This window comes from Thunnus albacares, chromosome 22 (assembly GCF_914725855.1).
Source record: "Thunnus albacares chromosome 22, fThuAlb1.1, whole genome shotgun sequence".
NCBI classification, from domain to species: domain Eukaryota; kingdom Metazoa; phylum Chordata; class Actinopteri; order Scombriformes; family Scombridae; genus Thunnus; species Thunnus albacares.
The window spans coordinates 2,129,953-2,142,611 of record NC_058127.1 but is presented as its reverse complement, the minus strand read 5'-3'; the positions used below and the strand labels follow the sequence as shown (position 1 = coordinate 2,142,611).

The window sequence follows — 12,659 nt, the reverse complement described above, 5'->3', positions numbered from 1 at the left end:
AACCCTCCACCGTTTCCTGGAACCTGCAGATTGCTTGTCTTTATATGTTGAAGAAAAACCACAAATCCTCAGATTTAAGAAGCTGGAACCAGAAAATTTTGAGTACTTTTGCTTGAACAATGACTGAAACGATGAATCTGTTATCAGAACAGTGTTTTGTTACAGCTCTGAACACGTTAACTCACAGGTTTCACATCTGCATCTCAAAACCAAAGATTGTTATGAAACTGATGCTGCGACTGAGATTCATGTTTTTCATTTAACGGACATATTCGATGAAGTCGTTTGTGTGTCAGTGTTTCAGAAATATCCGCTGCAGGAGCTGCGGTGTCCTCTGGGCCTGCAGGAGTCAGACTTCCTGGACCTGCTGAGGTCCACCTTCCCTCAGCTGGCTGCCCGTCAACCGTTTGACGTCTTCACGTGTGACAGAACCAAGCGGCTGCAGCCTCTGACGGTAAAGACGTTGACGCCGGAGGAGATCGACAGAACCATCAGGTCGATCGGAGCAGGAACCTCAGCGCTCTACATCCGACTGAAGGTACCAGACTGGAGTTGAGATGGTTTACATGTGTGGTCGTCAAGTTTTATTTGTATTAGAGCTGCAACAATTAGTCAATTAATCGCAACTACTTAAAAGCTATACTACCTAATAGACAATATATAGACTCATACAACAAGTATGTGAAGTGTGTGTCTGTATTATCTTATTATTTTACTGTGTTCGGACGTTTCTGGGCGTCGACCTTTGGCCGGCGGGTGTGTCGCCTCCAGCCAATAACAGCACAGGGTGTGAGGTTGGGACTCGTAGCCTAGCAACCAGGGTGAACCAGAGAGGATGAAGCTCTAAATCTGGCGATGGAGCACCTCCCTGCAGGGTTGTGAGGGGGTGTGAGCGTGTTTATTTGTGCTTTTACAACGTAACAGCTGTAAAGTTATCATAAAATAACATTTTGTTCTCGACCACTGCTGCTCTCTGGTCAAGTTTGGGGGGGAGGGGCCATCTTTGAATGCTGTGTTAACACCAACTGACAAATCCTGCGTAGTACAGAACCAAACACAAAGGTCCTGTTTACACCTGGTATTAACATGTGTCTACACATGCGTCCTGATCAGATCTCACTTCCCCGCTCTATATGCAAATAAACACGGATATCATTTTCATTTTCAAAGACCAAATTCGTTTGTTATACGTTCAAAGCTGTGAGAGAGAGAGTGTTATCAGACAAGTTGAACAGTTTTGGACGGAGGGTCGTGTGTCTAGTCTGCCGGAAAATGGAGGACATCAGTTGAGTAGGCGTCCTTCAATGTGGTCCAGGATGCATTGCGTTTACACTACTAAATGAATGTGGCCACATGCGGTCCAGACCATCTCCGAATGTGATCTGAGTGATCGGATCTCAATCCGTCCTCAATGTGTCTTGGGTGTGTTTACACCTGTATTTAGAGCTGTCCACTGAGACAGATGTTAATACCAGGTGTAAACAGAGCCTCTGTTTGTTTACTTCCAGGTAGAAAACTCCTGCACAGACAGTTTAATGGTGAGGAGCACAAATAAATATCAGTTTAAGCAAGTAAAGAAGTAAACAAAGTATAAACAGTAAAGGTAATTAAAAGTAAGCATGAGTAATTATAAATGAGTAAAGTGGTTTCCCACTATGACAAAGTCAGTCACCAGTTAGTCTTAACTGGTGGTGGGATGTCGCTGTTTGGTTTATTAAAGCAGCACAGAAACATCAGACTGCTGTGTTAAACTACTTAAACGTAACCTTTAAAGAGATTCTCATCAGTCTATTGAAACAAAAGAGGTTTAAAACTCCTCGTGAACCACGATCATGAACTGAACTCTTCTTCCTCCTGATCACAACAGTTGTAACTGAGTCTATCGAAGCGTTTTGAAGCAGTTTTGTAAAAAGAATCTGTTTTTGTTTGGTGGAAACAAACTTTTCCAGACGGGATCGGATCCTCAGAGCAGCAGCAGCTCAGACCTTCATCATCCTCCGCAGAGAGAAGAGGACGCCACAGACTCTCCGTCCAGCTCCATGACGACCAATCAGAGCAACACGTACACCAGGTGATTACATCACATCTGATCACAGATAGTCAATAAATATGAAATATCATCTCACAGAAATAATATTTTGGGACATTTTACGGTTAAAAGAATCATCTACCTCAAACTACTACCTCAAACCGAGTCTGACATGTCTCATATATACATTCAGTGAGCACTTTATCAGGAACACCCGTGTAGTCCAACACAACAGCTCTACTTTAACGAAGCTTCTACATTTCCAGTTCTTGTTGTCAGAAAGGTGATAGTTCTACTTTAGTTGGTGGTGTTATACTGCAGTGCATCAGTCTAGTTTATAAGTCTTCTACCAATCATGTCTTTGTCTCCAGAGATCTGTCTGAGAGGAGGCGGCGCGGCAGACCTCGGCTGGGTGAAGAACCGAGTCACCACTACGTCAGAGTCTGCATGCTGGAAGATTCCCAGTCACAAGTCCTCTCAAAGAACGGTGAATGTCAAAGACGTCGCTCTGAACGGACTCTTCCTGTAAATATGTGTGAATATGTGTGAATTTATCCTCTCTGGTTTCAGTGTTACTAAAATCCCCGGTGCAGGACCTGAAGTGTCCTCGAGGTCTTCAGGAGGCGGACTTCCTGGTCCTGCTGAGGTCCGCCTTCCCTCAGCTGGCCGGAGACGACAAACCTTTTAACGTCTTCAAGTCGGACAGGAGCCGGAGGCTGCAGAGACTCCGAGTGAAGACGCTGACGCCGGAGGAGATCTACAGAGCCATGAAGTCCACCGGCGTGGAGAAGACCGTCCTCTACATCAGACTGAAGGTAAATACTGCAGTAGAAGAAGAACTCAGTAAAAACATGTTGACAGGAAGTCCAACATGAGGATTCTTACATCTTAGACGAGTTTAAATTTCAGCCTTTTGTGTAAGAAGTTTTATTTATACACAGACAGGAGAGGAAGAGGAGGAGGAGGAGGAAGAGCTTCACCTCTCACAGAGAAACGATGACGCCGCCAATGAGTCTCCAAAAAGTGATGAAGCCGACCTCCATTCAAGGTCATTTAAAAAAGAAACCGACTTTAAAATGTGGTTATTTTCAGCCACAATGAGGATAATAATTCTAAAACTCTTGTCTTTGATTTGCAGCCCTGTTCAACCTCCAGAAGGCAGCAGCTCCACATCACAACAACAAGACATGAAGACAGAGGAAGCTGATGATGAAGCAGACGTCAGCGACGACGACAAAGACGGAGACGAGGACGACTGGAAGCCCGATCCTGAGCTGCAGTCGCTGAAGACGAGGAAGCGGCGGGCTAAGAGGTGCGGCATGGAGGGGAAGCTGGCCGAGAAGAGTAAAACGCCGTGTAAGGTGTGCGGCGTCTGGTACCGGCTGCTGGGCAGCTTGATCAAACACGCCTGGAAGCACACGGACGAACCGCAGTGTGTGTGCGGCGTGTGCGGCGAGCAGTTCGAGTCTGTGGACGAGCTGAAGCGACACCTTCAAACTTACCAGAAAACTCACGAGTGCTCGTACTGCGGAAAGTCTTTCTTCACCGTCACGGGGCTGAACTGTCACACCACCCTGCACACGGGGAACCGGCCCTTCAAATGCGACGTTTGCCACAAAACCTTCGCCCACTTGTCCAGCCTGAACATCCACCGCTGGGTTCACGTGGAGGACAAACCGCACAAGTGTGACGTCTGCCTGAAAGCGTTCGGTTTAAAGGCTCAGCTCAAAGCTCACATGAAGGTCCACACGGGCAGAGACAAGTACCACTGCCACGTCTGCGGGAAGTGCGTCTACGACGTGCGGTCGCTGACCCGCCACAAGGCCACGCACTCCGGGGAGAGGCGTTACGGCTGCGAGGTTTGCGGGAAACGATTCAAACTCGCAGACACGTTAAAGTCGCACGCGAAGATCCACACGGTGCGAGACCGGCCGTACCTGTGCCACATCTGCTGCAAGACCTTCCTGTCCAACTGCGGCCTGACGGCTCACATGAGGACTCACAGCGACGAGCGGCCGTTCGTCTGCATCATGTGCAGCAAAGGCTTCTTATCCAACGGCGAGCTGAAGGTACACATGCGCGTGCACACCGGCGAGGCGCCGTACGGCTGCTCCGAGTGCGGCCGCTTCTTCAAACGGAAGACTCACCTGAACAACCACGTCCGCACACACCTGGGCATCAAACTGTTCGTCTGCAGCGTTTGCGGGAAAGCGTGTTCGAGGCAAGAACACCTGACGGTTCACATGAGGACGCACAACGGAGAGAGACCCTACAAATGTTCTCTGTGCGACAAAGCCTTCACTCAGAGTCACTGTCTGAAAACACACATGAAGAGTCACCAGAGGGATGAAAACCTCTTCCTCAGCGAGTCCACGTCCTGAATAACCATCAAACGAAACGGTACATAAACATTTATCACACAGCTGCAACAATCAGCAACTAGTTTAATAATCAAAGAATCACTTTAGTCGTTTCTTAAAGCAAAAAAAGGTCAAAAATGTGCTTTAAATGTGACGATTTTATGTTTTTCTTTGTCTTGTGTGACAGTAAACTGACAAAACAAGACGTTTGAAGACGTTAACTTGAGCTGTTGGGAATCATAACGAGCATTTTTCACTATTTTCTTACATTTTACAGAGAAAACAATGAATCAATAATGAAAATAATCGTCAGTCGCAGCCCTGATTTATTAATAAATAGTTTATATAACATAACAATGTCATTATAAGCAGATTAAAGGGTATTTAAACATCGTTCACATCAGCATCCAAATTATAAAGGATTTAATTGGAAATATATCAAACTTACAATAAAGAGAAAAACAAACATGGACGCCTCACGTCCAACCATGTTTTTATGTTCGAGGTCATTAAAGCAAGTTTAATGGACGTAGTCAAACTACATTTACTGAAGTATTATTTTCTGTTACTTTATACTTCGACTGTTACACTCGGTTACATCAACACTCCAGGAAATAAACATTTAAATTGTTTATAACACATAATGTAGTTATAAGCTGATGTATTTGTGTTTGTTCATGTATATCTGATGTTACAGCTGTTTTATTATAATGTCATTCATCATCTGTTCATACAGCAGCCTCTAATGAACAAATACATCTGCTTATAACTGCATTATAGTGTGTAATTAACATTTATTAACTGTTTATTAACTGATTATTAATGATAATTAGGGGACTTAAAGCAAAACTTTAATTTTTATTTGGACATTTAGACGTCTGCTGGTGTTTAAACAATATTTAACAAACTTTGGCGTCATTTTTTTAAATGTAAAAAAAAAAATGTTTTTGTAGAAAAACGTGTAAATTATTGAAAAATACGTTGTTTTTGGTGCTGAAAGTCAGGCGTCACTCAGCTCTACATCTGGATCAAAAAAGAAACAAAAATTAAAAGCAAATTAATTGATTAGTCAATTTATGTAAAATAATCACCAACTATTTTGATAATTGATAAATAGTTTAATGCCCCAGAGTTGTTCTTGTTAGTCTTATGTGACGTTAAGTTTCGGACTGTTTTTGGCAGTTTAATGACGTCACTGTTGGAGTTTTATAGACTTAATGATAATAAATATAATCGTTAATTGCAGCCCTGATTGACAGGAAGTAAATCAATCATTTTAAGTTGCTGATATTTGCAGGTTCCAGTTTTATATGATTGTAAATGAAACATATTCTGGTTCAGGACTTTTTATACAGTAAAACGGTGAAAAAAAACGATAAAAAATAATCTTCAGTTGCAGCCTTAAAATAAAGTTTATTAGTGTGATATAAGCATGTGGAAAAACAACATACAAACACACCATAAACTACGATTACGATACAGTAAGTTGTTGAATTCATTTGTGTGTGTTAGTTTAAATATAATAAACACCACTAAAAAATGAACAAAAACAGCAAAAATTTAAATAAAATACGTCGTTTTTGAAGCTTCTGAAGATCTTCATCTTTCAGGTTACAGTGGGTTTTTTTGGTTTCTGTTATAAACTACAGATGATGGTAGTTCAGCTGTGTAATTACAGCGTCCATCGGTTACATAGAGTTGTGTTTGTGTTTCATGTTGTATTTACTGCTGACGGATTATGTAACGTTCACTCAAATATCCAGAAACTGGTTTTGTCTCCACTGTAGAAGTTGTTCATGAAGAAGAAATCTCAAACTGTACAGTAAAAAAAAAAAACTTTTTTATATTTTACTTCCTGCAGTGCTGCTTCTGTTGAATGTTTTCATTCCACTGTAGCTGATGTTGCATTCGAGGCAGGTGGGAAATTCCCAATTAGCCTTAAACTGTGTAATTGCTTTTTTTTTTTTTTTTAGCTCCGTCCTCATTTATTTTTTAAAATGTTTTTGGTACGTTGATGGACGGAAACACTCATAAGTCCCACGTGATCCTGAATGCAGCATTTGGTGCCTTAAAGTGCATGTTTCTCTCTGAACTGATGTTACAAAACTACAAACTACAAATATCCTGGTTTTACATTTTTACTTGTGCAGCGTATTAAAAGAGAAAACTGCTTTCATTCTGTACTTCAGTGTAAAAATAATAAAAAGTGCTTGTCTGCTTTGACATGTGTGACCAAACTAATAAACGACATTCTGAGAATTTTTTTTTAAAAATGTCATTTTGTGGAGGAAACCAGAGCGAGAAAAACTATTCCTACATTTATAAAGTTTATAAGAAAGAACAGTGCTTATAAAAAAAAGTGTTCAGTATGTTGTTTTTTTACCGTATTGACACAGAAAGACGTTGTCAGTCGTGTGACGGTGGTTTTCTGACACCTCCAGCTCTCTTTACTTTACAGTTCGTACAGTCTGGTTGTTGGCGTGTGGCGTTCAGGGCAGCTCCAGCATGTCGTGTTCGCTCAGGATTCGCTGAGTTCGCGTGTGAACCAGCGTCAGATGATGGATGATGACCCGCAGGACGGGCGCCGCCTCCCGCGTGCTCTTTACGCAAACCAGCTGCAGGAAGTACTTCCTCTCCGGGAGGGCGAGGAAGACGAGCTCGGCGGCCTGACGGAGCACCCAGGGGTGGTGGGGCGCCAACGCCACCTTGTAGGCGTCCCTGAGGGAAGACGGAGACAGACTGAAGGTTTCGTCTAGGAGTCATGTGACATGGGTGAAATATATCTTGTGCTGCATTTAAAGACGCAGGAGAAATTAATATTTAGTGTCTCTAAATGAACGAATCGTGACGATATTGAGACCGAACTGAAAACATTAGCAGCGAAAAATATCAACCTTCAGATTTAGTTACAAAAAGATGAAAAATGGAAACAAATGTTTAAAAAGATGAGGAAGGTTATCGAGTCCAGAGGTTATTTACAAATGTTCAAGAAGACTAAACTCTCTTAGTCTTTGAATAAACTCAATGATAAATAGGGTAAGTGTTTCAGTTTATAGAGGAAGTTTCCAAAAGATTATTGCATTTAAAAGCAGAACAATTGGATTCAATGAACAGCAGAAACATCCACTTTACCTCCAAATTATATATATTTTAGTTTAAAATACAAAATGTGCAATAACTGTTGCTGTTAAATATATATTTGAGCAGTCAGTATATACTATATGTATATAAAGTAAGTTATCACTTTCTTACCCATTCAATATTTATTCCAGCGACTCTTTCACACTTTTTGTATCCTGTTTACAGTAAACGGAAACGATTTCACCTGCATATAAACATTGTGTGTTGTTGTCCACTTGTTTCTATATGTATGTATCTATTTTTTCATCCATTTTGCTTTTACATAACTGATGTTTATCACTTGTTGTCCTTGTGTATCTCTGAACATTGTTGTGTGTAAGCACATTGAGTCAAATTCCTTAAAAGCGTAAACATTTTTGGCCAATAAATCTCTTCCCAGGCTCTGCAGTAAAATCACTATTTATTGTTTTGTTTTTGCACCAATAAAATATAATAATAAAATAATCATTTACATCAACAGAAAGGTCAAACTAAACTGATCTTTATCTCCACAGATTGATCACAGTTCATTTAGCAGAACTTGTTACTCAGTTTGTTTTTGTAACGACAGTGACGTCACTCCTTGAACACACCTTGAAGGTGATTTCTTACCTGCTCAGCTCTCCGGGTGTTTTGAAGCGTCCGTCTGCGTCCGGTCCTTCAGCCAAACCCTCCAACATCAGCTTGAGCCACAGGAGCGATCGATGCAGCCGCAGCAGCGTCCGGCAGCCCGAATCTGTGCGGCGGGAAAAGTCCACCATGCCTGCTTTTAGCTCCGCCTCCACCATGGAGCGAACTGAACGGTACATCTGCAGAGAAAAAAAAACATCCGTTTACTCACCTGGATATTAGTTTAGTTCATATCGTCCAATCGTGTTTTTTGCCACAGTGCGTCTCACCCCGTTTTTCAGTCCAAATGATGCTGGGGTTTGTAGTCCTGAGAGGTCAGACGGTTTCCCATGAGCCTCTCTGCTGTGTTTGAGTGACAGCTCTCGTATCACTACAACTTTTTCTTTCACCTTCTGAGAGAAGAAACTGACCATCGTCCCGAGAGACTCCATGAAGCTGTGGAGAAGAGACGAATGAGATTCATCGTCCATCTTGTGAGGACAAAGTTTAAGATCTTAATACTGAGAGAATTTTTAATGGTTGTTTCTTCTTCAAAGGTTTGGACAGTCAGATATTAATGAAGCTAATACAAAGTCATCATCAAATCAGTTTAAGGTTGAGTGTGTGAATTTCAGATTCTTACACAGAAGGTATTTTATATTTACTTTGTTGTGTGAGAAATACAACAGTCAGACCTTCCAGGTTGTGCAGAAGTGGAAAAACATTCAAAATCATTGATCAATCAAGATTATTAAGGTTTCTGCAAGAGAACAACATGCTTGTATTGTCTCCAAATAAAATATTAGATGCTAGTTTCCAAAAACATCAGGCAGATCATTTATATACATTAAGAACAACAACGGCCCTAAATGTGAGCCCTGTGGAACACCAGATTTAAAGGACGCGTTCACAATAGTTCAAGTGTGTCTTAAACCAGCAGTCAGGTGTTCATATGAACAGTAAAGAGGTTTTCCTCGCTGTAATCATTCCTCCTGTTCATACTGGATACTAAAAGATCCTTCAAATTTACTTTCAATGTAAGTGATGGAGGCCAGAAACTTTGCTTGTTTTGTGCAAAAATGCATTTAAAAGTCTCTGTGAAGCTTCTATTCAGCTTCATCAGTCTGAGTTAGTCATATCAAGTGGATATCTGACACATTTACAGTCTTTTTAGCATCAAATTCCCTCTTTGTGTTTCCTCGGACAGTGTTTCCCTGTTGAGCTGCAGGTGGAAGTATAGTAACAAAAAGAGGAACTTTGGCACTAAAAAGACTGTAACGTTGAAAGATATCTACTTGATTTGACTCATTTGGACGCTGAAGCTTCATATTAGCTTCAGATAAACTTTTAAACACATTTTTGCACAGAAGGAGGACTGTGGATTTTGTCCTCCATCACTTCCATTGTAAGGTCATTATGAAGGGATCTTCTAATGGTCAGTATGAACAGGAGGAATGATTACAGCAACAAAAACATAAAAACATGTTTAATGTTCTTTTGGGCTCCTGACTGTTGTTAAAGACACACTTGAAAAATTGAGAATCTTTAATCTGATGTCAGTTTGACATGTCATCAGTCTTCTTCAGTGGGACTGAAAACATTTATACATAAATAAATAAAAATCCAGCCTGGAAAATTTAGGAATGTTGCCTTCTTCACAACATATATTTAGACAAGGATGGTAAATTGAAAAAATTAGCCCACAGACCATCGCAGGGTTAACAAAAGAGGTGAGTCCATGAATAAACTGACTGACCCACTGTCAACTGACTTATAGGTCAATTAACTTGTTTATCGAGGCCTTATATAAATATTTTGGAAAGTCACACTTTTGAATTATTTGGAAATTGTGCACTGCTGTGTTGTTTTTTCCCTTTAGGACGGCAGATGTGTTAATGTACATGTTAAAACTTATTTAAACACATTTAAAAAAAAAAGTTATGTGTGTTTATACTTGATGAGCTCGTCCCAGCTCTGGAGATACGGCTCCATCAGAATGTCGTTGTCGTCTGACATGCTGGACTTTAAATGAAGCAGCAGACGCCAGGCCTGAAACGATTGGCCAGGACACTCCTGGATGAGGGGTGGGGCTCTGTCAGGCTCCGCCCACTTGGCAGGAGCCAATGGAGGCTCAGGCTGAAAGCGAAAAAACAAACAAACAAAAAAATGTGTCACTGGAAATATGTTTTGTTTTGTTTTGAAACCATAACATAATTGTGTGTGTGTGTGTGTGTGTGTGTGTGTGTGTGTTCTTGTATGTGTATCTATGTGGGGACCATAGACTTAAACCATAAAAGTGAGGACATTTTGCCCGTTCCTCATTTCTTCAAAGTGGTTTTGTAGCTAGTAGCTACAAATGTGTGTGTGTGTGTGTGTATGTGTGTTAGTCTTACTGTTTGGTGGTTAAAACTCAAACATGGCTGCCAGGCGGTGCCACAGTCTCTGGCACCCTGAGCTGAAGAGAAACAGAAACAAAACTCTGGGTAACCAAAAAATACACAAAACGTGTTTCTGTTTTCATTAATGCAGCTATTATTGGTTGTTTAGTTGACATCCAGAACTTTGGCTGGTGACCATTAGCATATGTTGTGGTTTTAAGTCATGCTAGCAGCACGGCCGGTCCATCCACCACTTTGGTTTAGAAATATCTCAACTAATATTTGATAGAATGGCATCAAAGTTTCCTCTTATCCAGTGAAAATATCTCTACATCCACCTCATAGATTGACAAAACATTTTGTACAGACATTTATGCTTCCTGAACGATGAATCCTAATGACTTTGGTGATCCTGACTTTTCCTTTAGCGCCACCAGCAGGTTCACACTTTTGGTTTTGAAATATTTTGAAAACTATTGGATGGATTGCCATGAAATTTGGTAAAAACAGTAATGTTGCCCACAGGCTGAATAGGAAAACCTGCGCCATCATCTGGTCCAAATTTAATTTTGTCCAATACTGTGGTTTATAACCAAATACCTGCAAAACTCATGACATTCCCATCAGCCTCAGCTCTTTGTGTTTAGCGCTAATTAGCTAATGTTAGCATGCTAAAATGGTGAACATGGTAAACATGATACCTGCTTACTATTGTCTACCTTTTTAGTTATTTTACTCATTTTCTGATATTTATATTTGGCTTGTTTTTCTTTTTCTTGATTCACTGAGTTTGTTTTATTGTTGTTGTTGTCATGTGGACCCCAGGAAGACTAGCGACCACTTTGTGGAAGCTAATTGAGATCCAAATAAAGAATAAATTAGCATCTTAGCATTGTCACCAATGTTAGCATTTAGCTCAAAGCACTGCTGTATACAGACTTTATTTGTTTGTTTACAGTTTGTCATGGTCAGGGTCAGATTACAAACCAAGCAACAAATATTTGTGAATAAATGCGTGTTTAAACAAATTAACACAAACAAGGGGTCAATAGACCCCGTAGTGGATTAATCCAGCCATGGTCACAGCAACCATTAGACTACTACTATTATTATTGCTATAATATTTGTTACTATTTCTTACTCCCATTGTTGCCTGGAAAACATGGTATCGTCTCCAATCTGCTTCCCTCAGAAAGCCACTACGGGGCCCATCATGTGAAAATTTCCCATCTGGCAGAATGACTATATACTTCATAACATAAACCCAGTTGGGTTGACATGAATGATTATTTTCATTATCGATTGATCTATTAGTTGTTTGGGCCATAAAATGGAGAAAAATGTCAATCACTCTTTTCCAAAGCCCAAGATGACGTCGTCAAATATCTGGTTTTGTCCACAACAAAGATATTCAGTTTACTGACGTAGAGGACTACAGAAACCAGAAAATATTCACATTTAAGCTGGAATCAGGGAGTTTGGAAATCTTTTTCTTACAAAATGACTCCAAACACTGAATCGATTATCAAAATAGTTGGCCATTAATTCAATAGCTGGCAACTAATCGATTAATCGACCAATCGTTGCAGCTCTAAAACTCAGATTAACTTCATGATAACAGGGCAAGAGGTGGAGCCAACATGGCCGACCAGTTTCAGTGACACTCACGTAGCCAGAAGGAGCTGATGAAGAGGAGCAGAGCCAACATGGCCGACAGCAGCAGGTAGCGAAGCAGCATCGTCCGTCTGAGGAAAACCATGGTGACCACAACACACACACACACACACACACACACTCACACACACTTTCTAAATCCTAATACACATAAATACTAGTTAAAACACACACACTGTTTACAAGCTGTCACTTGTCGTCACATGCTGCTACAGGGCGTACAATCACACTCATCGGAGGACAAACTTTGCACTTGACCTTCGTCCAGACGCTTATCTCAGTTTGTTTTATCACTCTCACCACACACACACACACACACACACACACACACACAAGTTTGCACAGCTATCCTTGTTGGGACACTGCATTGACTTCCATTCATTGTAGACAAACTAACCGTCACCCTGACCTAACTTCAATTCACACCTTACCCCTAACCTTAACCAGGACCTCAGAAATGTCGTTTTGCCTCATTAGGACCGGGCTTTG

General features: G+C 41.0%; 2 protein-coding genes across 3 annotated transcripts in view; one reads left to right on the top strand and one right to left on the bottom strand.

Annotated features, from left to right (window-relative positions):
• The window catches only part of LOC122974068, a 25,544-nt gene extending 18,896 nt beyond the window's left edge, over nucleotides 1–6,648 (top strand). For both annotated transcript variants that reach the window (XM_044341919.1, XM_044341921.1), the window contains exons 11-16: nucleotides 297–538; nucleotides 1,950–2,071; nucleotides 2,401–2,516; nucleotides 2,600–2,844; nucleotides 2,971–3,077; nucleotides 3,168–6,648. In XM_044341919.1, coding sequence (XP_044197854.1) covers nucleotides 297–538; nucleotides 1,950–2,071; nucleotides 2,401–2,516; nucleotides 2,600–2,844; nucleotides 2,971–3,077; nucleotides 3,168–4,410 — 2,075 coding nt within the window. In that variant the 3' untranslated portion in view covers nucleotides 4,411–6,648. The remainder of the gene's footprint in view (nucleotides 1–296; nucleotides 539–1,949; nucleotides 2,072–2,400; nucleotides 2,517–2,599; nucleotides 2,845–2,970; nucleotides 3,078–3,167) is intronic.
• Nucleotides 6,385–12,659, bottom strand: LOC122974187 (ceramide-1-phosphate transfer protein-like). The gene is made up of 6 exons (XM_044342154.1): nucleotides 12,165–12,659; nucleotides 10,512–10,573; nucleotides 10,073–10,254; nucleotides 8,409–8,574; nucleotides 8,122–8,318; nucleotides 6,385–7,107 (listed from the first exon to the last, which is right to left on the bottom strand). The coding sequence occupies exons 1-6, from the start codon at nucleotides 12,253–12,255 to the stop codon at nucleotides 6,879–6,881; spliced, it is 927 nt and encodes a 308-aa protein (XP_044198089.1). The 5' UTR covers nucleotides 12,256–12,659; the 3' UTR covers nucleotides 6,385–6,878.

Coding starts and splice junctions, on each gene's coding strand:
- LOC122974187 (XM_044342154.1), bottom strand. CDS start 12,255: ATGGTTTTCCTCAGACGGACGATGCTGCTTCGCTACCTGCTGCTGTCG. Junction 8,575..10,072: donor AGCTGGGACGAGCTCATCAA/GTATAAACACAC, acceptor TCTTCTCCACAG/CTTCATGGAGTCTCTCGGGA. Junction 8,319..8,408: donor CATTTGGACTGAAAAACGGG/GTGAGACGCACT, acceptor TTTTCTCTGCAG/ATGTACCGTTCAGTTCGCTC.